At 53.2% G+C, this 25768-nt stretch overlaps 2 protein-coding genes across 2 annotated transcripts; one reads left to right on the forward strand and one right to left on the reverse strand.

The window, feature by feature from the left end:
• Positions 1-267: 267 nt before the first annotated feature.
• DDX49 (DEAD-box helicase 49) lies at positions 268-11467 on the reverse strand. Its single transcript, XM_005278973.5, has 14 exons — positions 11260-11467; positions 10513-10636; positions 8936-9021; positions 7715-7836; positions 6655-6842; positions 5829-5969; positions 5083-5158; positions 4663-4739; positions 4031-4128; positions 3501-3575; positions 2786-2874; positions 2295-2366; positions 1454-1623; positions 268-871 (listed from the first exon to the last, which is right to left on the reverse strand). The coding sequence occupies exons 1-14, from the start codon at positions 11372-11374 to the stop codon at positions 862-864; spliced, it is 1443 nt and encodes a 480-aa protein (XP_005279030.2). The 5' UTR covers positions 11375-11467; the 3' UTR covers positions 268-861.
• A 132-nt stretch (positions 11468-11599) lies between these two features.
• On the forward strand, positions 11600-25520 carry COPE (COPI coat complex subunit epsilon). Its single transcript, XM_008171574.4, has 10 exons — positions 11600-11794; positions 13246-13308; positions 14552-14652; positions 15355-15507; positions 16830-16883; positions 17586-17667; positions 23099-23254; positions 24030-24098; positions 24617-24691; positions 25170-25520. The coding sequence occupies exons 1-10, from the start codon at positions 11669-11671 to the stop codon at positions 25215-25217; spliced, it is 927 nt and encodes a 308-aa protein (XP_008169796.1). The 5' UTR covers positions 11600-11668; the 3' UTR covers positions 25218-25520.
• The last annotated feature ends 248 nt before the right edge of the window (positions 25521-25768 follow it).

Here is a 25768-nt window from a genome sequence, read left to right on the forward strand (position 1 = left end):
ACTCAGAGGGGGCGAGCGGCCCCCCAAGAATGGGATGCAGCTTTCCAGAACTGCCCCCCTGGCACCATGACAGCAGGGACTGGGGCAGACTCGGGCTAGGAGAAGCCTGTTTGCTATTTGGACCACGCCCCTGAAACAAAACTGCGTGTTGCCCTCAGTGCCTCCGGCTGCAGAGTCCCTGATCCAGCTCGATATGCCAGGGTGAAACCGAGCCCTCATTCCAACCAACAGCCCTTGGACAAGACGCCAGTCCCCCGACCAGGAGAGTCCAGACACCCAGTTATTTATTGCAAATAAATATTTCTTGGGGGCAGGGAAGATGCGAGTCACAGAAAACATCCCCCCATCACCAAAGCAGAAATCACTTCCCTCCCTGCCGGGCCCCCCACCATAGAGCTGCGCTTAGTTCTGAGGCTCCAGAGGGAAGCACATTCCCTGATGGCGCACACACCGCCCCGCCCCCCCGAGGTTAAAGTTCGCTGAGCCTTGTGCACTTGGCCAAGTCCTCACGCTGGGACATCCAGGGCCATTCTTGGTGCAAGAGTCACTTATTCATTGGTCGGGGTGCAAACCAGCAGCATCCATTCTGCGGCGTCTAGTGGGGGTGTCAGGGAGGGAGGGAGCAGAATCCAAACTGCTGTGGGTTGTTCAGAGCTAAGGATATTTGCTCCTGAGATGGCCAGGGAATCCTGTTCAGATGTGAATCAAAGACCTCTGACCTGGTCGAGTTGGATACTGGGATTGAAACCAGGCTCTGGGGAGGGAAACCTCCGTTCCTGGAAGGGAAGAGGGGCCCGTGATGGTCCTGTGGCTGAAGAGCCGTCTGGAGCTGCAGGTCAGGGGACAGATCTGAAATGTGGCTCAGAGGGACCTCGGGATAAACAGGGTTCGGATAACAGGTCACACAAATTAGGAGGAAGGGAAATTATCACAAAACACGCCAGACCAGCCTCCCTGATGGAGCCCCTCCCCTGTCTCTATTAGCTGTTACCCTCTCAGAACACCGCCAGCCAGGCCAGGAAGCCAGCGGCCAAGCTGACCTTGGCTCAGGGCTTTCAGACTCCGACTTGGGGAGAAGCTGCCCATCTAAACAAGAGGGAGTGGCGGGGACCAGCGCTGGGAAGGGTGGGAGCAGGTGAGAAACCGAGAATCACCATGAGCAGGAGCAGCTGCCCAAGGGAGAAGAGTTTGGATCCCTCCTTTGGGCGTGGGGGGCTGAGGAGTGACACCCCTTGAGGCCCATCCCGCCCAGGTCAGGCCGAAGGATGGGCCAGAGCAGCTGAGTCTCTGGAGGGGAGGGAGAAGGGGTTACACGGGCAGAGCGATCCCCCTCCCTTCAAACACCAACATCAAGTCAGAAGCTTCCACATCAACCTCCCCCGCTGCGTGGTCTCCAGGGGCTAGGAAGAGCCCTGGGCAGCAACCCCCAGCTGTAAGCGCCTGGGGCTCTCACTTCTCCTCGGCCACCCGTCTCTGCTGCCGACGCGCCTTCTTCTGCAGCTTCCTCTTCAGCTGAAGCTGTTTCTTCTCCTGCAGCGTCTGCTGGACCCTTTCGCGGAACTGCTTGTTCTTCCTCTTGATCTTGGCCAGCTCCGCCTTCCTCTTTGCCTCCATGTCCGGGTCCTGCAAGGGCAGACGCCGAGAAACTGACGACATGCAGCGGGGTTCTGTCAGCCCTGCCCCCACCCAAAGGACCCTGGCCTTCCCCAGCTGCCCGTCCGTCTCCAGAGACCACGTGCCCTGGTTACTTGTGCACTCTTGCTCTGCTTCCTCACCCTGCTCGACCATTCTCCACCCCAGAGGAGAGGGCTGTGGTCCAAATCTGGGGCGGGGTGTAAGGACTCCTGGGTTCTATTCCCGGCTCTGCCACTGCCTTGTGCACAAATCTGGGCAAGTCCCTTCCCTTCTCTGGTTCTCCTATCCCAGCCTTGGACCTCCTCCGCTTTCCTAGCGCTGCTCCATGCTGCCGCTCCCCTCCTCTCTCAGCTGCCCGTTCTGACCCCCCACTGGGGGCCAAGGGGGGCTGCAGAGTAACGTCCTGTCAAGCCCACCCTGCTCTTTGAAGCACAACTGACTCTGGAGAGGAACGTGACACCAGGTCTGAAGGACGTAATGGGACAACCCATTTGTCAGTAGCTCTTCATCATTCTCCTTTCAAGGCGAACAGAAGCTGCTCAAAGGGGAACGAGGCAGACAGACTGCAGGAGCGAAGGGGGGGATGGGTGTCTTGTGCTGTGCGACAGGTCAGTGCTTGTCCTGGTACCTGGCGGCAGTGGCTGGAGCGCATCACTCACCTTTCCTTCCAGGATCATTTGCTTCCGCTTATTTATTTCCTTCTTCTCATCAAAATCAGTCGCCTCCAGTTTCTGCCAAAGCAAAAGACAAAAGCGCGATGAGGAGCCAGGCAGTAGGACCGGCAGCAAGGCTCCGAGGAGGGTCGCAGGCCTGAGCAGAGCTCTGCCGGACTTGGCAGACCCTCGCTCCAAAGCCCAGGCCCCCAGCGCACTGCCGAGCAGGCCAATATCACCAGACGGGCACACCTTAGAGACGGGGAACAGCAGACCTGGGTCCCTGCCCCAGCATTTGCATTACAAAAGCTCATGTCCTGCACAGGCCTCCTCTAGAAAGGGGAATGAGTCCCGAGCCCTCCACACAGCTGCATATCCAAAGCGAGGGCTGCACACCCTGCCGAAGCTAAATGCCCCTCGCGGGTTAGAGGGGAAGCGTTTCCTGGTCAGAGGAAGCCGGCTCCCCGGCCAGGGCGCCTCATGCTCCGGTCACTTACGATTTCACACTCCCTCCTGGCGACGTTCACCTGGGTGAGGATGCTGAGTACCGCACGCTCCTCCACCGAGAACTCCTGCAGCTTCGTTTCTAAATCGGGACACAAGACACACGGACAGCTCAGAGACTGGTACGAGAGCAGGGGCCAGCCCCTCCGCTGCAGGGAGATCAGGGTCATTACTGACTCAGAGCGCCCCAGAGAACTTTCCCCTTGCTATCACTGGGGATAATGGGACCATGTACACGGGACCAACCCCCCCACGGCGACCAGAATGAGAGACCGCCTTAGTCTCTTCACCCAACCGCCCTACGGAGAGCCGGGCTGCCAGGACTCCCCAAAGCAGGGCTGCTTCAACTGCAGGCAGGAGCCTTCTCCACTTCCTGAGGAGCGCTGCACAGCCTAGCTAGGAGCTGCTGTCCACAGCTGCCACCCTCTGTCTCAGGGTGGGGAGACGCAGCCCTTGCTAAGCCCTCTGCAATCCCGCTGGGTGCGAGGCGCTACGTACCAGTCGTACTAGAGTATCAAAGACCAGAAGGTTTGGTGACCGGGGCGGCTCCCGCCCTGGGGGAGACACGGAGCTACTAGATTTGCCGGGCCTCGGCTGCAAAGCCAGGGGAGAGAAGCTGTTTTTCTGCTACTAGAAGGCTCCTGGGCCATAGGCTCTGTCGGAGAGGCCGTGGCTGCAGCCACGCCTGCGCTGATGCTCTCCACTTACTGATCTGCTCCTCAATGGCATGCACCAGGTGGATGTCGTACTGCGTCACCAGCGTGATGGCGAGTCCGTGCCGGCCTGAGGGATGAGAACCAGAACCAGGCGCTGGTGACTAAGTGAACTCTGATGAGCAGTGATCCCCAGACTAACCCTCCCTCAGGCCCCACTCGCCTCCAGGAATTAGCACAGGCGCACTATGGAGAGGGGCAGTGAGGAGAAGGGTCTTCCACTTGCTCCGAGGCAGGTTACTGGCTGCTGTCAGAGGTGGGATACCAGCCAAGACGAGTCAGCGCTGTGAGCGGTGGGGGCAGGACGCTGGATCAGTGGCCTAGTCTGATCTGACACTGCACAGCAGCCAGCAGGGGTAAGTGGCCTGTGATATACACGAGGTCAGCCAGAGGGTCTAATGGTCCCCCCCCTTTCTGGTCTGAAACTGGATGAAAGAGGAATCGGGCAAGAATCCCATCACTGGGTCTCTGCTTTGAACCGTGGCACTACCCAACCCGTGCCTCTCGCTGGCTTTCCTTCCTCACCTGCACGGGCCGTCCGGCCTACCCGGTGGATGTAGATTTTCGGCAGGCCTGGGGTGTTGTGGTTGATGACAACTTGGACTGTTGGAATGTCTAAGCCCCTGGAGCGCAGCAAAGAAAAGGGGGTTGAGGAGACAGCAGTGGGGCATCTCCTGATCTCAGCGTTCCCTGAGAGCCCTTGGAGACTCGACACCCACGGGGCCTGCAGTGACCAGCCCGAGCCGATTCCAGGGACTCAACCGTCTCCTCATATAGTCCTCAGAACCAGGGACCAAGACAGCTTGCCCCTGCGTGTCACTCTGCAGCCCAGTCAACTGCCTGCCGTTCCCCTCGGGGCCCAGCGGGCTACCCAGCCCCTCCCACAAGGCAGCTCTATCAGCACGTGAACTCACAGGTTACAGCGTGAAAAGGCAGGGGATGAACAGAGAATCCAGCTACAGCAGGTACATAAGCGAGTTCCAGGGTGTTCCCTAACCCTGGGCCATGACTGAAGGGAACAATCCCTTGCCCTGACCCAGACAAGACCTTCGAGCTCCCCTCTCGCAAACCCCACCCCACAGCTCTTGGGTGGTTCTGCTGCTTAGGAAACTCGCTAGAGCTCTGTAGCCGCAGAGAGCAGCTTCCCCTTCTCCTACCTGGCAGCCACGTCAGTGGCGATGAGGATCTTAAAGACGCTGGACTTGAATTTTGCTAAGGCTGCAAAGCGCTGCTTCTGCAAAGGGAGGAGGAGTCTGGATGAAGCCGCATGCCCTGCACAGATTTCTGGCTTCAGGGAAAACAGCTATCAGCAAAGAAGTGTGCATCCCTGACCAGGCTGGCAGAGGGCAGGCGAGGAGCGAGGGACCTCAGCAGAGGTGGGTTTCTGAACCCAGCACAGCACCCACCTGGCTTGTGCCCAGCAATGCCCCTTCCTTAGGGAAGACAACAAGAGTCACCCCCTGAATGCCCTCGCTCAACGGATAAATGTGTAAAAACCTGAGGCCTTCATTCCACAGCATAGCCAAGATGTGCGCGTGCCCCAGCACCCCACTGCGCAGCCCTGCTGGGTCACTCACCTGCTTCATCATGGAATGCAAAGCCACTGACGGGAAGTTGAACTTCTTCAGCATCATGTTCAAGATCTGGCAGTTCCTTAAAAACAAGAGACATTTCCCAGTTACATATCTTGTCCTTGGGGAAGCCGATGGCCTAGAACAGAGCCTCCCATGACCCAGGTACACAGTGCCTCAGCTATGCTGGCAAACAGAATGCCTATTCCACACTTGGCACTCGCTCACAGGCGGCCACTGGACTGGCTGTTAAAGGTTGGTCAGGACACTAGGGGGAGCCCAGACTCTCTGAAGAGCACTGTGGGATTTCCTCTGGGACAGTCACTTCTTGGGTTAAATCCCTGCAACTGGACTCACTCAAGGGAAGGAAATGGGGCGACAATCACAGAATCACAGCAACTTCTGGCCCTACTCCATCCCTCCACGGTGCCCTATACTGGAGAGCCCCAGGAGGACGCAGCACAGCAGTGCCCAATGCAGCTGGAGTCCGTTGTGACCACAGCCCCTCTCTACACTGTTGGGTCGGGACTAAGCAGGTCAGTGGAGATACTCAGACTTGGCCCTTCCATAGCGTGCTGTTTCCTGGCACTGGGAAGCACTCACCTCCCAGGAGCTAGGAAAGGGCTCGGACCCCACTGGAGTGCCTGGACTAGGGCAACACGTGCCTTTCTGACTTTACTATCGTTAGCGGGGAGTTTGGGGTCTGAGCTACCGAAGCCTAAACATTACTATGGCCCTGGCTTCGGACTCACTTGCAGGTGCTGGTGAAGATGATGATGGACCAGTCCTCGTGCTCATCCTGGAAGGTCTGGATTAAATGGACGAGGTACGCGTCCTTGACTTTCTCCGGCACAAGCAGGTAGCGCTGAACCAGCTCGTCCACGGTCCGCACTCTGTTTGGGAGGGGATGGAAAGGGACATTATCCTGAGATGGGTCAGATTTGGGGGAGGTGAAGGATACAGTGGGGAGATGGGGCCACATGCAGAGGGGAGAATGAAGCCGGTTAAGTTAGACAACTGCCCAGGATTCTCGTAAGAGGCCCAATTGCTGCCAGTCCCTCCTGTGTTTTACTAGTGGGACTAAATAAAACATAAATACAAATCTAAAACACCAAAAAGCCTGGGGAGGTGGCAGCCTGTCTGACTGGCTCCCCAGCTCCCGACGCCGGGGACTCCAGGGCAGCCCAACTCCTTTAATTTACATTAAATATCTCTGATGGCTCACAGTTTGTGGGGTCAAAATACAATAAAGGCAAAGGGGAAGTGACAATTTCAGCCGTATTCAGCTCTGCCCTAGTCACCCAGCTGCTGGTGCCACCTTCCTCGGCAGACCACCCGGTGCAGCCAAGCACTGGGGAAGCCGGGCAAAGGAAGCGAGGTTCAGTATGTCCAGTACCAAGTCCCCACCACCTAACAGCATAGGGTGTGACTGGGACCGAGTGGTTAATGGGGAGAGAAGTATCGACCATTCCCAATACTGCCAAGGCAGTCATGAGGGGAAGCCCAATGTGCCGACATTCACAGCCTCCCTGCTGTATACTGGGAGGGGGACACCACAGGAAACAGCAGGAGACTTACTCGGCCTGAGACTCCCAGAAGAAGGGTTTGTTCATGGCGAGGCTCTTCAGCTCGTTCAGCGTGTCTGTCAGCGTAGCACTAAAGAGCAGCGTCTGCCTGGTCGCTGGAACAGCCCCCAGAATCACCTCCAGGTCCTTGGTGAAGTCAGTACAGCCCTGTTCCAGCAGCCGGTCAGCTTCGTCCAAAACCTTCAACACGTGGCCGAAAACAAGCAACACAAGCCAGGCTGAGAGGAGCCGCACCACCCAGGGGCGGGATGGTCCCGATGAGGCAGCCCGGCCTCCAGCCAGGAACTCCAGAGTTCCAACCCAGGCTCTGACATGGATTCTGTGGCCGTGCCTGAGGCCCAGAGACTGCGATTTAGTTTCCCCACCTGTAACCCAGGGAGGATAATCCTCACACGCTGTAAGAGATATCAACACTTGCACAATAACGTGCTATCGAGTGTGAGCACCACATGGAGCCACAACCAAGGTACGACAGAAGACTGGACAAGGGAGACTGTTCCACAGCAACACAATAATGATGCCGAACACAATCTACCCCGTACATAGTCTACAACACTTCTGAGCCCCCCAAACGCTCCACCATATTGAAGTTACAGGGCAGGGGGCGAAGTTTCCAAACCCAGCTGAGACGGTGGCTATATGAAGGAATTCAGGCCTGAGGTATGCGACAAGGAGACTGAAGCGAAGGGTTATAGGCAAGACAAAAGAGAGGCTTTTGCATGAACGATGGAGAGAACTGGGGCACAGAGAGGCTGTTTCCACTAACGCAGACACCATCTGTATTTCAGCACCTAGATACAATGGCGAAGGGCCCCTCACAAGTGCCATTGACTCATTCTCCAGAGCCCAGGTCCCCTTGTGTGACAAGCTGGTGCATTTGCAGGCTCCAGCTGTTGGATCTGTGACTGTTCAGCCCGTGGAAACCTCAAGCATCCGCAGCACCTGGCCCAGCCCGGCAGCTTGTTCCCCACACACAGCAACTCACTTTAGATGCTCCCATGTCTAGAAAGGGAGACGGTCACAGCGGGAAAGGAACTGAAGCGCTGCCTTACCAGGAACTTTATCTTTCTGAGGCTGAAGGTGTTGGAGCTGCGGAGATGATCAGCCAGCCGGCCTGGCGTGGCAATGACAACATGAGGCTTACGGGAGAGTTCCAGAGCCTGGGCCACCATGTCTGGAAAAACAACACCAAGGGAGCAAAGTTAGACGCCCCAGGCCAGGATCTGGGAGAGCAGCCAGCCTGCTGGAGAGGTCTCCTCTCACAGGCCTCATTCTACAAGACGCAGTCGTGTGAGTTGAGGGCACCGAACAAGGGGAACGTGGGACGCTCCCCATCTCCCAGGGCCGGACACTAAAACCAGGCATTGCATAGAGGAAGAAGTCCAGGGAACCACGGTGACAAAAAGGCTTCCTCTTAAACCCAGCGACTATTTGGGACTTTCCAGCATCATTTATTTACCAAGGATCATTAAACTTTGGCCCTTTCCAGCCGGGCCCTCTCCAGCTACTTCATGTTGCAATGAAACAACAAATGAAGCCGGGATTTTTAAAGGAGCGTTTGAAAATTCCAGCCCGAGGAAGCTGGAGACACCTTCCTCATTTCATGAGCGTCGGTCCGACACATCCTAGGCAGAGGAGGACAACTCTACAGCAGAAGAATGTCGCGTCTGAGGGAGAAAGTCGCTCACTTAAACCCTGATACTGGATACCAGGTGATACACAAGGACCGATGACAACGACATTGCTTTTTCTTTAAAATGCTTGCCTCGTCCCTAGCAAGAGGCTGGGCCCCTCAAGCAGAGATGGGCACCCAAACGTTGCTTAACTTGGCAGTTTACTAAGAGGCACTTGAGGGCTGCTATTTGTTTCTTAATGAACAACAAATCCCACAGCCATCAACCGTTATGTCTGCTCAGGTTGTCCCTTCAATGGCAAAGTACACCAGCAACAAAACCTTAGAGCTGATTAGTTTTGCCCTCTCCTTGTGATTGCTGGGAAGGGACAGTCACACGTCAAATACGGAGAAATCTGTTAATGGACAAAAGAAACACTGTATTTTGGTGCATTTCAGGTGCGCGTAAGGTTTTACTGGAACTAGAGAATTCCGCACCTTCTGGACAAGCACAGTTCCCCTAAAGCCACCTTTTCCTCCAGTCACCGCACAGACTTCAGAGCCATCAGTGCTCTGAAACTGCACAGCCCCTTAAAGTGGATCAGACACGTAACTGTGCTGTGTCTTCTCAGAGGCCAGTTTATAACCAGCACACACATACCCATCCCTCCAACGATGATGCAGTCCTTCAAGCCAAGTGGCTTCCCCAGAACACGGAATTGTTCAGCAATCTGATAGGCCAACTCCCTGTCAGAGAGAAAGAAAAAGGGGAAAAATAGAACATGGAAATATCAGAGTTATATTTATTACCCTTGTCACGGATGGCTGGTCCCGAAAAGAGAATCAAACCCAGCCTTCCTGTGATGAAAACGAGCCCACCTCAGCCCATGTGTGAGCAGTTACCGGCTAGCCAGCCTCCTCGTGAGCATCTGGGCCTCCGAAGGCTCCCAGAATGCAGTTAAAAGGAGGCGCTCCCAGAGACACCAGCAGGGGAATGTGGCTACCTGTTAAGCTCTCCCAATCCAGGAAGAAAAGGACTAAGGTAAAAGGGGCCTGGGAAGAAGGGAGCTGGTTGGAGACCGCAGTTGGCCTGAATTAACAAGCGCTACCCAAGGAGGAGGCCTGTGGGTCTCCTATGCCAAGGAGGAAGAAGCCTGACAGGAAATCCCCTCAGCTCCAAGGGGGGCTGGGAAGACCTCTGGTCCTGAGGGGAGCTCTTTTGGGAGAAGCGGAATTGAACTGGACCCCAGGAGAAGGGGATTATTGTTTAACGATTCTGGATGCAGGTTGTTTCCTTCTGAATCCCAGGAGACGGGATTAATGAGGGGATGATGCTGGCAGGGCCTTGCCATATCATGACGGGCGCTCTGGGGCAGCAGTGCCACGCTCGTGTGTTCAGAATATGGAAGAACAGGAATGCAGGGAAATGACAGCTGGAGCCAGGAAAATTGTTTAACCAATATATCCCTCCCTTTGGCTGATAGAAAAACCATCTACTAAAACACCATGGTTATATTGTGTTCCCACTGCAGGAGATCAGTGACTAGAGACTGAAAAGACTGGGGTTGTTTACCCCAGAAAGACAAACAACAGGATAAGATTTAAGTGCAATGGTTTAGGAAAATGCATTTCTCTTGTCCTGTTCTCAACACCGAAACTATGGAACAATCAAAGGAAAAGGCAGTGAATTCAAAACTGCAAATACTTTTTCAGTCTGGTGCCTGATTACACTGTTGGAACTCATTGCCACAGGATGTCATTGCAATGAAGACTTTACTAAGAGTCAAAGGAAAAGTAGTTTACATGGATAACAAGAATATCTGGAGTTATGGCCAATACAAAACAGTTTTGGACGGGATAAAAATCCATGCTTCAGGGTTAGACCCATCTCTAACTACTATTAGGCATAAACCCTTCATGGGAGGCAGATTATACCAATCCACTACAGAGGGATTTCTTGCACCTTCCTCTGAAGCATCTACTCCTGGCCACTGTCAGGGCCAAGACACTGGACAACATGGGCCATCAGTGTGAGTCAGTAGAGCTATTCCACAGACTCAAACGCACCCTCCACCTCCATGACTAGGCCCCGCTGATCAGTGACAGATGAGGTTCTGTTATCTCCCTGCTGATGGAGCAACATGAACACCTAAGGCAAGAACCTTCCTGAGCCTCTTACAGGTGATAACGGGATTTGTTAGAAAGCCGGTGAAACGAAGCGACACAATTCAGCCTTACCGTGTGGGTGTCAGCACCAGGCAGAATATACCATAGGGATCCTCAGAGAGTTTCTGCAGGACCGGCAGGACGAATGCAGCTGTCTTGCCGCTGCCCGTCTTGGCGCAACCCATGCAGTCGCGACCTGCGTGCAAGAGACCAGAGTGGCCAGGTGAGCGTGTACCCAGGGTGCAGAGACCTGGCTCCAAATGTGCGCAGCCCTGGGAAAGGCCCTCCACTCCCATCCCCTCCCCCAACTCGGCCCCCATGGCCAGGGGACGTTTTCAGCCCAAGACACAGGGGATAAGATTGGGGGGAGGGAAAGACCCAGAGGCCTCGCTGGTGGGTGGGAGGGAGATGCAGGGGGAGGGGACTGAGGGGGGCATTGGGCTGGGGGGGTGTAGGGGCCCCGGTGGGGGGAGGGGACTGAGGGGGGCATTGGGCTGGGGGGGTGCAGAGGCCCCGGTGGGGGGAGGCACTGGGCTGGGGAGGGGGTGTAGAGGGGCACTGGGCGGGGGGGTGTAGAGGCCCCAGTGGGGGGAGGGGGTTGAGGGGGGCATTGGGCTGGGGGGGTGCAGAGGCCCCGGTGGGGGGAGGCACTGGGCTGGGGAGGGGGTGTAGAGGGGCACTGGGCTGGGGGGGTGCAGAGGCCCCGGTGGGGGGGCACTGGGCTGGGGGGGGGACTGAGGGGACACTGGGCGGGGGGGGGGTGTGCAGAGGCCCCGGGGGGGAGGGAGGGGGCTGGGGGCGGGGCCCAGCTCCGCTTACCCTGCAGGATGGGCGGGATGCAGGCGGCCTGCACCGGGGTGGGGCGGCCTATGCCCAGCTGCTGCGCCTGCTCCGCCAGCCAGGCCGCCAGCCCGAGCCCGCGGAAGCTGGACATGCCGCCGGGACAGGGACCGCGTCGGAACGAGCCTCACCGGCGCCTCGCACACCACAGCGCACACCTTCCGGCGCCAGCAATATACGTCACCAGCCCCTCTCTTTCCCATTGGCTCCCAGTTCTCAGTCCATAGGAAAAAACTACGACTCCCAGTGTGCCCCGCTCTGCACCCACTTCCGGTGTCGCGGTGTTTTACATCACCACCCCTCGCAGCCCTATTGTTCGCCGGAAACTACAACTCCCAGCGTCCCGCGCGCGGGGCCGCTTCCGGAGACGTGGCTGGGTCTGGGGAAAATGGCGTCTGCGGCGGCTCCGGGCCCGGCCGGGCAGGGGGGGGACGCGGACGAGCTCTTCGACGTCAAGAACAGTTTCTACATCGGCGCCTACCAGGCCGCCATCAACGAGGCGCAGCGGGTCAAGGTGGGAGCTGCGCTCGGGGGTCCCTGGGCCCCTCCCTGAAAGCGGCCCCGCCCGTCCCGGGGGTGCCCCCTCTAGCCCCGCCCGTCCCAGCAGGGGGTGACCCCTCTAGCCCCGCCCGTCCCAGCAGGGGGTGTCCCCCCTCTGCCCCCATCTCTTCCCCCCCCTCTAGCCCCGCCCGTCCCGGGGGTGTCCCCTCTAGCCCCGCCCATCCCAGCAGGGGTGACCCCCTCCCCCCATCTCCTGACCCCCTCTGGCCCCGCCCGTCCCAGCAGGGGGTGCCCCCTCTAGCCCCGCCCATCCCAGTAGGGGTGACCCCCTCCCCCCGTCTCCTCACCCCCTCTGGCCCCGCCCGTCCCGGGGGTGTCCCCTCTGGCCCCGCCCGTCCCAGCAGGGGTGACCCCCTCCCCCCCATCTCTTCCCCCCCCGGCCCCGCCCGTCCCGGGGGTGCCCCCTCTAGCCCCGCCCATCCCAGCGGGGGTGACCCCTCCCCCCGTCTCCTCACCCCCCTCTGGCCCCGCCCGTCCGGGGGGGGTGACCCCCTCTGCCCCCATCTCTTCCCCTCCTCTAGCCCCGCCCATCCCAGCAGGGGGTGCCCCCTCCCCCCATCTCTTCCCCCCTGGCCCCGCCCGTCCCGGGGGTGCCCCCTCTAGCCCCGCCCCGTCCCAGCAGGGGGGTGCCCCCCTCTGGCCCCGCGCGTCCCGGGGGTGCACCCTCTAGCCCCGCCCATCCCAGCGGGAGGTGACCCCCTTTTCCCCCCGGCCCAGCGGGGGTGCCCCTCTCCCCCATCTCCTCCTTCTAGCCCCGCCCATCCCAGCAGGGGGTGCCCCCTCCCCCCCATCTCCTCACCCCTCTGGCCCTGCCCGTCCTGGGGGGAGGCCCTCTAGCCCCGCCCATCCCAGCAGGGGGTGCCCCCCTCTGCCCCCATCTCCTCCCCCCTCTAGCCCCGCCCATCCCAGCGGGGGTGCCCCTTCGCCCCCATCTCCTCATCCCCTCTAGCCCCGCCTGTCCCAGCAGGGGGTGACCCCCTCCCCCATCTCCTCATCCCCTCTAGCCCCCCCATCCCAGCGGGGGTGCTCCCCTCCCCCCATCTCCTCACTCCCTTTTCCCCCATCTCCTCATCCCCTCTAGCCCCGCCCATCCCAGCGGGGGGGGGGGTGATCCTCCCTTCCCCTATCTTCTTATTCTCTCCAGACCCACTGAGCGCAGTGGGGGTTGTCCCCCCTTCACCCCAAATCTCATCCCCTCTAGCCCCACCCATCACAAATTGCACTCCTTCCCTCCCCTCCCACTCCTGCAGACAGACCCCAGCGCACCTCCACACACACATTCTCCCCCACTGAGGCATGGGTCTCATCTCCTTGCTGTAGTTCATGCTCAGGGCTGCGTTATTCTTTCAGGGGTCTGATAGTGCTGGCTAACCAATCTCGGTCTCCCCCTTCTTGTTCCTTTAGCCGTCCAGTCCGGAAAGGGAGGTGGAGCGGGATGTCTTCTTATACCGAGCCTACATTGCCCAGGTGAGATCCCGGGCTCTGCATGGAGAGGGGCCTGGACAGAGCGCAGGGAGCTCTGAGTTCAAATCCAGCACCTCCGTCTCTTGAAGTCTGACATCGATTCCTTCTGCAGCCTTGGGGCCCGTCACCTCCACCCAGATTGACAAGGGGATGAGCACAGTATGAACCATTTCAGGGGTTCTCAAACTTCATTACACGGGGACGCCCTTCTGACAACAAAAATTACTACATGACTCCAGGAAGGGGGGGGAGGGAAGGGGGCTGAAGCCTGATCCCGTCCGAGCCCCACTCTCTCTGGTGGGGGTATCAAAGCCCAAGCCCCATCGCCCTGGGCAGGGCCGGCCAAGGGTCCCAGCCCCAGGCAGGGGGCCTGTAACCTGAGTCCTGCCTCCCAGGGCTGAAGCCCTCGGGCTTTGGCTTCAGCCCTGGGCCCCAGCAAGTCTAAACCAGCCATGGTGACCCCATTAAAACAGGGTTGTGACCCACTTTGGGGTCCCCACCCACAGTTTGAGAACCACTGAACTAATGAGACCTTTCTGGCCTGTATTTCCCCATATCTGAAATAGGGTATGCGGGGCTAGACAAGCCTGTGAAGTGTTATAGGAGTCCTAAACATCATCCACTGGGTGAAGATTTACTACATGTTCTTTGTGGTGTTGGTGATGAGCTATAGACTTAAAACAGTTATTTCCCAGTTCTCGCACGCCTGTTGTACTTCTCCCTGCATGCAGCCCATGATAACCCACCTTCACTCAGCCTGCAACTGTCGTTGGTTGAGTTTAGGTCCAAAATGTAAGGGTCTTGTGGTTTTAATTACAAATAGTCTAAACTTTTTAATTAGTGTTTTAAGTACTTAACTTTCTTAATGGCAGCTTTTTCCTTGAAGTGTCGGGAAACCCAAACACAAGATTTTTCTGCCCGTTCATGTGAACCACAATATGAAACCGACTACTCAGTTTGAGTAAATTGCAAATAAATTACAGCATAAATAGTGATAGTGGCTTTTTAAAGTTCTTTGTCTAATAATCTGTGGTTATGTTAGTAACACAAACAGTGGAGATTCATTAATAGTGACACTTGCAACAGTGTTTCTCTGTTAATTCTGTCCAGCTAGTCAGTCTCATCTGAGCATGTGGGGAAATGTGGCAAAGATTAATGTTCCTACTACTTTGTAACTTACATCATAGTGAACTGTTTTTCTTTTGTTTTTAAATTATTACACAATGTCTCTCTCCGTCCTCAATAGAGAAAATATGGTGTTGTTCTGGATGAAATCAAAGCCAATGCTTGCCCTGAGCTCCAAGCAGTTAGAATGTTTGCAGAATATCTTTCAAACGACACTCAGAGGTAAGTGTGACATTGAATTATTGTAACATACAAATACTGTCCAGCAAAGAATTTGCTTCAGTAGTGGGAGCATAATCTTGGTCACTGCTGCATGTGGTCCTGATCATGTGGGAATGACTGAAGTATTTTTAACCAGTTATTCTTTGGCTTGTTAAAAATGGGTCTATACATTTAACATTCCAGAGCCAAGCGTCTATGGTCATGCTTCCTATACCAATGCACAATAAAACACTTCCAATCTTCAGATGATAGACTGGTGTTGAAGGCAGGTTTTAGTCAGCAATTCCTGCTGGTTGGCCCAACTGGTTTGTCTGTCTAACTGCCGCTCACTGGTTCGTGATGTTAAAACAGCATTGTCTGCAGGATCAGTTTAGCTGGCCTTGGGCGAGGAGCATGTACAGTATTTGTCTCCATCTCCATTGGCTGATTTCAGGTATTTGATATATTTCTGAAAAATTATTGTTTTGGGCTGAAACTCTTCTGCCCTGCCAAATTGCTGGCCATGCTTAGTAAAACTCCCCTGCGTTATTTTTGAGTGTGGGCATGAAAATATTTTTTCCCAATGCTTTTTAGTTCAAATAATTTTTAAAAGGCTGAATTAAAAAAATTCGATGGACTTTCCCTACTGGAGGGTGACAGCCATTGCCTTGCTTAGAAATGGAATGATCTGTTCTGAAACTCTCACCAGCTCACTCTCCACAGGGACACAATTGTTGCTGATTTGGACAAGAAGATGGCAAAAAGCGTTGATGTGACCAATACAACTTTCCTGCTGATGGCGGCTTCCATCTATTTCCATGACGCAAACCCTGATGCGGCCCTGCGCACGCTACACCAAGGAGAAAGCTTGGAATGGTGAGTGCAGCTCAGACACCCAGGTGTCACCCAACAAAGCCACGCTCTGTGATCCAGCCAACTACCTGAAAGGGGGTTCCAAAGAGGATGGATCTAGACTGTTCTCAGTGATACCTGATGACAGAACAAGGAGTAATGGTCTCAAGTTGCAGTGGGGGAGGTTTAGGTTGGATATTAGGGGGAAAAAATTCACTAGGAGAGTGGTGAAGCACTGGAATGGGTTACCTAGGGAGGTGGTGGAATCTCCTTCCTTAGAGGTTTCTAAAGTCAGGCTTGACAAAGCCCTGGCTGGGATGATTTAGTTGGGAATTGGTCCTGCTTTGAGCAGGGGGTTGGACTAGATGACCTCCTGAGGTCCCTTCCAACCTCTATGATTGTATGATTCTGTGATCCAAGGAAATGTTGCCATAGAAACAGGTGAAGTCTGCCTTGTTTTAAAGTTTTATAGAAACCAGTAAGAGATTGATTTGGGGATGTTAAGAACAAGTAATGAGGTCTCCATCCCAGAACAAGACACACACACTCACCCAGTTGGAGGCTAAGGGGTTCAGGATACCACATCTCCTGCATGTTTTCAGGTAGAGAGAAGGGCATTATGATACCAGAGCAATCAGAGTCCTGGAGCAGGCTGTCCTCTCTGTACCCGAATAACGCTGCCTGCTTTATTGCTTCCCCGCTGCAGAGCGAGCAAGGTGGTGAAACACCTGTTCTTACTCTCTAGCACCATGTCTGTTCGCTAGGCGGTGTGCTTCCAAAGGGGCAGGCACGATCCATGCGGTGTACCCGTGCAAGGCCTCTCTTCTGGTGCTTTGAGTTGCACTTGACACCCACGATACCTGAATGAAACTTGGCTGAAGTTTTTATAGTGGAGATTTTGGCACAACAGCAGTGAGCAATTGCTGGGGATTCTGAGTGCAGGGGCCTCTGCTGATGGTGTATTCTTTATTGGGTGGAGGAGGGGAGACACTGGGCACCATGAGGTAGGGGAGTCTGATTTTGATGAAATAGTGATACATTTTTCCAATTAAATATTTTATTAACTAAAAGGGGTTGATCTTGGAATCCGACTCCACAAAGTAAAACAGACAGTTGGTACAACCATGCTTTAAAGCAGTGTTAAGGGAACCTGGGAAGACCTGAGTGTAGGAACAGACAGTAGATTTGGAGTAGCCAAGCCCTCTGAGCCCTGGGTGGAAGAAGAGGGGAGTAACAGTTCCGTGGTGGTGCTGGCCTTTGGTCCATGGGGGACACTTCAGTCCCTGCTGTGAAGGGGGTGCAGAAAAGCCTAGAATCCAGCCCTGATGTGCGCTTGTTCCCTGCAGCATGGCGATGATGATACAGATCCTGCTGAAGCTCGACAGGCTCGATCTGGCCCGGTAAGCTCGTATCTTCTCTGTGCCACATGGGCATGTAGCTTGTTTGCCACACATTAAATTCCCTTGCTGTGTGCAGATGTACCCGCTCGGCTTGTCATTGACACTGCGTAGAGAGGCCCTTGGGGGGGGGGGGGGGGCACGTTAATCCACCCGGACCCATGGAAAGGCATTACTCCACTCTGGTTCTGCCTTGGGGTCAATATCCTGCAGGCAGCATTTGAGGCGGATGGTCACCGGTGGGGCTGGCAGGCGTCCGTCCCCCTTGGCTGGTGTGGCAGACCCTTCTCCCTCAGGATGCTGGGACCCTGGAAATGAAGGGGTAGCTGTGAGTGCAGCTAGAGAAGCAGCAGGGTTCTAGGATTTAGTCGTGACCTCAGTGGAGTGTTAAATGATCCTCCAGTGCCTGAGTCGCCTACTGCCCTAAAGGGAAATAAAACACCAGATGTTCTTCTCTGGTGGCTGCGATGGTTCCTCTGCTTAAGGAAAATACACTGGAGGCGTTTGTGCCAAACTACAAAGGCCAGTGAGCCCAATGGCGCTGTGCCGCTGACTGGCAGGGCAGGGTCCCAGGGGACCCTAGCCTCAGTTCACTGAGCTGTGAGGGCAGCAAAGGGATGGCCTCCGTGCACTTGGGACTTAGAGCGAGCTGGCCTGTGTTGGTTTGTGTGGCGCATTGTGTGGTTCCCCTTTGTGTTTACTCAGCAAGGAACTGAAGAAGATGCAGGAGCAAGATGAGGATGCTACGCTCACCCAGCTGGCCACTGCCTGGGTGAACCTGGCTGTAGTGAGTATTGTAGGCCGAGACCCTGCTCAACCCCACGGGCACTGCCTTACGCTCGGGCTCTTCACACATTCTCCGAAATGCCGTAACTGCTTGAATCCATGCCTGCGATGAGGTACTGCAAGGGAAAGGCCAGACTGGGGAGTAGACAGATTCCTGATCTTCTCCAGGAAGTTGCCCTGTCAGACACAAACAGGGCTAGGTGGAGTTCTCAGGAGAGCACACACAACGGGTTGTGTTTAAAGGTGACGGATGCATTTCCCCCCTAGAGCAGCGTAGCAGTAGGATCAGCTCCTGAATGTTCAGTAACCTAATGACGGGACTCCCTGCTGGGGTGTGTCCTCAGGCTTCAGTGACTGGTGTTCTGCATTCCCCATCCCAGCCTTGGGCCCCCATTTACACACCTGCTGGGTTGTCCCTGTTTGAGCACACAGAGAGTGACGTTGCCTTCAGTTAGGCACATGCTGGAGTTTCTGGCTGAACTGGGACCTTAATGATGAGCCTTTGTGCGTCACTGCTGCCTACCAGCTGTTCGTGTTCGAGTGGCTTAAATGGCTCTTGGGCTGTGCGAAAAGGTAGTGCTACTGTCAGGCTTGGGGGATAGCAAGAGGGCCCACAGCTGTGGGAGAGAGTGGGCACTAGCTGCTGCATCCTGGACACTGAAACTGGAGCAGTTGCCTAGAAAAGCTAGGACCTGGCGTCTCAGAGCACTGGCATGACTCCATCCCACTTCTGATCATTCTCCCTTTGCCTCCCTCTCCAGAGGTGCAAATAGCGTGGGCAGAAGTACTTGAGAATTCTTTCCCTTTAACTTTCCCCTTTACCATGTGAGTTTGCTTTCCCTGCAGGTGCTTGGGGAATAGCCAGACTAATGAGTTCCTTTGAGTGCAAGCTTTTTTCATGTGTCCCACTTGATCGTTAACTCGGACACAGAAGAGCTCCTGTTTCGCAATAGCTGAATAATTCACAAACGATGATAACGTAAAATGGGAAACGGCAGTCTGAGATTTCAATGCTGGCCCTAGTTAGACCTTAGATGAAAAATTTAATAATTTGTCTTTACGGCGGAGCGTATTTGTGCTTACATCTGATCCTATAAATAAAGCCCCGCTCTAGCTAAACCCACTTTCAGGGAAACAGGCTCAGTGGGATCTGTGGCAGCTGGTATTTACCAGACACCCTTCAGGTCTGATTCAGATTTGTTTACGTTGTGCTATGGTAACTGCATTTCACACTTTTGATCTCTCATCCCCCTTCCCAGCCATTCAAAGAAACAGCTCGATGCCTTCCGAGTCTGCGGAAAGCCGTTGGGGTTTCTGTGGAGCAGAGTCCTGCCTCTGCTAGCCATTCATTCCCACAGCACTTCAAACAGTTCGCACTGCAGATTAATTACTCTGCCATCACTCGGCTTCTTCTGAATGTGTCAGTGTTGCTGTGTGGAGCCCAACTCCTGTCTAGATGCAGTTGCAGGGTCTCTGATAAATGGGGACCTTGCTGCCAGTGTACCTCCACCCTGACCAGGAGACCTCGTTTTAGGGAGCAGGAGGGACGTTCAGTTTCCAGCCTGTCTGCTGGGGCTACCAACAGAGGCACCAGCTGTGGTTTTTATTACATGGACGTGCTGGTCACTAGGAACTGGACTGAGCATGTACTCGGGGGGAAGGGATAGCTCAGTGGTTTGAGCATTGGCCTGCTAAACCCAGGGTTGTGAGTTCGATCCTTGAGGGAGCCACTTAGGGATCTGGGGCAAAATCAGTACTTGGTCCTGCTAGTGAAGGCAGGGGGCTGGACTCGATGACCTTTCAAGGTCCCTTCCAGTTCTAGGAGATAGGATATCTCCATTTATTTATTTATTGGTCTCTTAACAGCCAGCAGTGTGCTGCTCACTCCAGTGGCTTCTGGGTCACCTTCTAAGGTCTCTGTCCTTAATGTCAAAACCCGCAGTGGTTTGAACCCCTCTTTCCAGGAGCTCAACAGCTCAGCTTCTCGGGAGCAGTGGAACTGCCTCCCTCTGGGGCAAAGGCATCTCCCTCAGATGGGCCTTTCTCAGGAGTTTGCCTGAGACCAGATTTCATACCTGCAGGCCATGGACATGGCAGCTTTCCGGTCCATTTGTGAAACTTGCCCCTTTGACCTGGCTTTTCCCTCAGAGCAGCTCCTGACCTGTGGGCAGTTACATTGGGAGGAGGGGACAACATTAAGCTACTCAGGTTATCCCCCCCAGAGGAGAGGAGAAGGGGCCTGAGAGAGTTGATGCAGGGTGATCATGTACAGTGGGGGGAGGGCTTGTGTAGGCACCTAAATAGAATAGAACCAGATGGGCCACTGCTGACTTGGCTTGGATTCAGACTATTGAATTAGAGGTGAAAGGCTCCATGTCCTGTTACTAATCCCACAATCCGGACACTCCCTCAGTGACCCCCTCAGACGTGTGATGATCCTCTTATTGGAGGTTTAAATTGCTATGACCCAGGTGGACACCTCTCAGTCTGGAAGTGTGGGATAGAATAATAGTGCCAGGTGCTTATGACAATGTAGCATCAGCGTCTGGAAAATAAATAACGTTTTCTTGAGCTTCTGTTTCATAACTTGGCACTTGAATGGCACAGTAACACACAGGAGCCCAGCAGACTGGTGTGATCTAGGGACTGTGGAGAGAGATGTAAACAGCTGAAAGAAAACCATGGACCAAATCTTGTTGGCCTTAATCAGGCAGAACTCCCATTGCCTTTAACAGGGCCTTGGAAATCAGTTTTGCCCAGCCTGCTACTCTCTGCAGTTGCAGCTCTCCCGTGTGTCCAGATGGAAGGGTGACTTGTATTCTGCTTGATAGTTCTGCTCTGTTAATGTGTTCGTTTTCTTTAGCTCTGGGGAGAAATGCTGTGTGCTACCTAGACACCATTTTCTTTTGTTGTTTTTTGTGTGCCTTAGTAACCAGGACTATAGTTAACTGTTTAGTCTCCAGGCAGTCACAAGGCAAACCTTGCTAAAATTATCCCAGGACACAGCAGTCTCAGTACGTGTGTGTGTGGGAGAAAGACGTGTTGGGAGCCAAGTCTTTTTATCCACCAAATTGCTAAAAGTTTATAGTCTAGAGAAACAAGAAATGTTAGGCCAGATCTTAATTGTCGTCTCACTGCCAGTTTAGGAAGGTGACATCCACTCACTTAGTTAAATGAGATTCTTACCATGCCTTAGGGGACACCAAGGTTAAAGACCCACAGAATACTCACAATTAGTAATTATGAATGCCCTATTAATAAGGGGAAAGTGAGTTTCCTTGGATGAGAGAAGCAGATGGAGCTGAGATGAAATGGCTGAGTTCAGAGGGATTTATCCTCTTGGTAAAGATGGAAGTCCCACCCCTTTCAGGCTTGGCCTGGTTTCAGTATCTGGTGCTGTCCCATCTCATTGGCTCAGCACCTTTCTGGGCAGGCCCTAGCATCTTCAGCTCATATCATGCAGTCTGCTAAAGCATCCATAGCAAAGCTGGAATTCTTCAGTTGTTATATGGAGGGTTTGAATTTAGATATAAAATATTTTTACATGAATATTGCAAAAGAAGTCTATATCCTCTTAAGATTTTAAGGAATAAGCAAATGTTTTCACCTTTAAATGGAGAAACAAGGTAAGAAGTAGCATAAAACACTTCCCAGGTATACATATTTTCCTTAAAGTTTAAAAGCTTGAAGATTTTCGTATGTTTGTAGAAGAAATCAGTTTCAACAAGAATAATTCTAGAGTTCTTTGTGTGGGGTTAAAACTAAAGATTTTTCTGTTTGCAAAGAGGAGAGTAAAAAGGCCACTTTAATGATTTGGTTTATAATTCTGATGACTCATCTTAAGCAGCACTTACTCCTCTGGGATATTTTGCATAAAGAATACCCTTGCATCCTTTTACACAATGACCTGTCTCTCTCAAACATGACAACCACTGTGTCTGGCAGTCTTGCACCTTGCACCAGGGCAGTGTCCTGATCTTTGAGACGACTCCCTTGTTAGTTTGTCCTTTGCTTAACTGGCTCCTAGATTTACAACCTTCCCTTTGTAGTATGCTTAGAGTGTGCAGACAAAGACTCCTATTGATTCATATATCTTTCAAACATAATATACAAGAAACTAATATGGAATATTAAAGCAAAACTGAAATTCTAAAGCTTCATTCCAGAGACACTAACACATGTGGAGGTAATGCATGTGATTTTATGGCTAAGGAGGTGTCATTCCCGTGAGCACTTTGGGGGCCTGTCACTGCTCACAGAAAGCGAATTCCTAGGAATTTCCTTAGATTGAAGTTTCATTTAATTAACTAAGCATTCAAAAACATGTGAGCTGTCATTCTCCAAATATCCTGTGTATGGCAGGAATAACGTTTCCTAAAATTCAATAAAGGTGGAGGCACGCTTATAACAACTCAGTTATAATTTTAAAATTGGCCTCAGTATTGAGCTCTGTCCTTGTCCCTCGTCTCAGTCATTTTTAGAGTAATAGTTTAGGGCCAGATATTCAAGAGTTCATTTCCCATTAAAAACAACAAAGAATCCTCCTCTGAGAACAATGGGCTTTTCAAGACCTGAGCCCTCTTGAAAAACCCAGCTAATAATATCCTGGTTCTGTGACTTAAATTCTCTTCATAACCCACTTGATTTATCACCACCAGCTTCTGACATGGGTCTTTTAAAATTAAGAATTTAAAATCTGTCTTCACCAGGCACAAACTTCCAAGTGGCTCTTAATATTTAATGGTTTTGCCCTTCTTTCTTCCGCAGCCTTGTTAAAGATCTGTCTATTTACAGGAGACCCAATGACTGCAGGAAATGGTTAGGCAGAGATTGTCAGTTCATGCAAGCCCTGTAGACCAAGGCGGGTTCTACACCTAAAATTTAGGTCTCCATAGCTACAACGGTCAAGGCTGTGACTGCGTTGTGTTGACCTAGCCCCCATTGTAGATGCAGTTAGGTCAACAAAAGAATTCTCCGGAGGGGGGAGGTTTACTACAGCAACGGAGAACCCGCTTCTGTCACTGGAGTAAGGGCCTGCACTGCGGTGGCCTCGCTGCTTGTTGTGTAGCTGTACCCCCAGTTTATACCCTTGTAACAATGGCTTGGGCAGCCCAGTGGCAGATGGTTGAGAACAGGCTAAAACTGGTCAGCTGGTAACTGGGTCAGACTCTTCCTGCGCAAGCCGAGGTGTGGAGACTAACCCGAGCAGCGTGAGAGCTGCTTTCGTGAAGGACGAGCTTCCTCGCCTTTTCGGCTGCTCTGACCATGGCACAAAGGCTATTGCTCAAAGGGAAATGATGACTCAGTCGACTTGTATTTAATCACGGGGCACCTCATCACTTACAATGTTTAAACCCTCGTCTACAGCAGCACTGCAGCCTCCTTGGCACAATGCAGCACAATCACAGGTTAACGGTCCCGTTTCCCCACAGGGTGGGGAGAAATTACAGGATGCCTATTACATCTTCCAAGAGATGGCAGACAAATGCTCCTCTACCCTGCTACTGCTTAATGGACAGGCCGCCTGCTACATGGCTCAGGGCAAGTGGGAAGACGCAGACGGTGTGCTCCAAGAGGCGCTAGACAAGGTGTGTTTTCTGTCTGGCAGTATAACCTTGGATTTAAATCCGCCACTCTGGAAAGAGGCAAAAGAAAAGTAGCAAGAATGTTGACCATTAAACTTCATGCATGTATATCTAACTGCTTCTTAGCCTCATCTTCTGTCATTGTGCCCAGGGCTGGCTGGCTGCAGCCTGCGAGAACATGGGGGGGGTGTTTAATTCCATATTTTAAATCACGTTTTCTGTCTAAACCCTATGTCATGTCATTCTGAATCCAGTTCCTGTTCTCTGAAACATCCCCATAAGCTCTGGAAGCTACACTGCCTTTAGTGGATTGTCCAGGCAAATTATTGTTCCATTGTGTTCTCAGGCAGCTGACTTCCAGTTCAGGAGCCCCCGCACTTCCCCGAGTAGGCGGAGTCTGTTAAACATGTCTTTTAAAATGCTCTGCCCATGGCTGAGACACTCAGGTCTCACTGGCTTGGTCTCCTATAAATCCCATTTCATAAGCGCTTAGCATCTCACAGGCATGTGCGTTTCAGAGTTCTCCTGGCACTTGGGTAGCTGGGCTCTTGGCCTTTGATTACTTGTCCTAGGACCTCGTTAGCCATGGTGTGTTCACTCAGGAATTCATTGCCTGTCACCTCTTAGGGCCTAACTCTTCCCCTACCTGTACCGCAATCTGTGGGCTCTTAAGGAGAAGGTGGTTTCCAGGCACAGAAACAGGCTGGGTGCTGCACCTGGTTACAGTAATAGGGAGGCAGGACAGAGAGTCTGATGTGTTTTCCCTTTATGCTTTCAGGATAGCAGTCATCCGGAGACCCTGATCAATTTTGTTGTCCTGTCACAGCACCTGGGTAAACCACCAGAGGTGAGGCTAATTCTGCCCGTCTGAGTCCAGTGCAGTGGGTGGGTGTGCTGCTGTTGCTAAAGGTGTGCAGATACTAGGCTCGCTTGGGTGTTAAGGTGTTATGTGCTCCTGGGCTAACTGAAGTTGGGGAAATGGACTATTTTAACCCGCCTTGGCTAATCAGCAGAGCATTGTACCATTCTCTAAAAGCCTTGTGTTCCTATATAATAGAGGGGGAAGTTCGGGATGGGGGATTGAGAGAGCCTTGAATTCCAGGCTTACAGTCCCAGCTTTGCCACTGGGTCATAGTATGACTGTGAGCACGTCCGTTAAGACCTGACTTTTAAAGCTGCCGCACCCCCGTAACTCACTGACTTCAGTTGGAGCTGTTGGTGGACAGGGCTTCTGAAAACTGCTTGCCCTGTTTCAGTGCCTGTAAAGCCCTCTGAAGATCAACTCTCCCACGTGTCAGTTTAAGCTCTTAGCGTTTCCTCCTCTGATCTCAATGTTGGGGTCTCATTTGTATCTCTTCCACCCAGGTTACCAATCGCTACTTGTCACAACTGAAAGATGCACATAAAAGTCACCCATTTATACAGGAGTACCAGGCAAAGGTAACCGGTCATGCCATTGTTGGAATTAGCCTAGTGGATCAAGCCTGCTCATCCTCCCATTTTTACACTTTCATTCCAAAATTCAAATTATGTTTCTGGCCTTCATGGTTGTAGAGACAACCTTGAAAACATGAACCAAGAATAACCAGAGGAGCGGTGTCTGCCTGAATGTCTGAAACAACAGCTCTGAGTTATGGGTTCTCAGTCAGCTGATTGTGACCTCTGTCCACTTCCCGTATTGCCTAAATGGGGGGAGGTGTGCCGTGTTTAGATAGCAGGAGGTTGTGCTGGGCTAACAGTATGGAAGGACCTCCTACAGAGAAGGTCGAGAACTGCTGATTTAGGGTGTTGCAATCTCGACGCCTCTCTGCTGCCCTCCTGAGATGCTGTAGCCTTTTCTTCAGCCCACTAGCAAACAAGGTTATAATAGTTTCAGTAGCTAAAAACCAAGAGTGTCTCTTTTTATTTTCTTTGACAGGAGAATGACTTTGACCGGCTGGTCATGCAGTACGCCCCCAGTGCATGAGGACTCAGGGAGGCAGTCTGCAGATCCACGCTATGGTACCGTGGGAACGGGGGGATGTGCAAAGTCTCTCTGGCCTTGTGGACAGAGTTCATTCCGCAAGTCGGTCTGGCATCGGTCTCAGCGTGGCTGGGTCTTGTGTTTTCAGCAAGCCGATGCCGAGCGTGTATGTAACACATGGAGACGGGTAGCCTAGAAACCTCTGTCCTGACTTAACTAGGTTCCAAACTCCTTGTTTAAAATACAGTGCATGTCCACAGTGTGCAACGCTGTACCTTAAACATTTCTAATAAAGCCTTTTGTGGATTGGTGTGACCCTTCTGCTTTCTATGCTGGCGTTATCTATACGTAAACATTCCTACATTACCTCTTCCTTCAACTGCTGAGCCTCCTAACAGCTACTTTGGGGAGATGGGTGGATCCTGAGTTACCACCTTTCTTTCAGGGCTGACCCCTGAGGCTTTCCAAGAGCATGATGCTCCACATCTGCCTCTCCCATGGACTCCAGCACCACTGCCAGCTGCTGCAGCTCCCTAAAAGACCCTTTGGAGATA

The sequence above is a fragment of the Chrysemys picta genome, chromosome 25 (assembly GCF_011386835.1).
Source record: "Chrysemys picta bellii isolate R12L10 chromosome 25, ASM1138683v2, whole genome shotgun sequence".
Classification (NCBI taxonomy): Eukaryota; Metazoa; Chordata; order Testudines; family Emydidae; genus Chrysemys; species Chrysemys picta.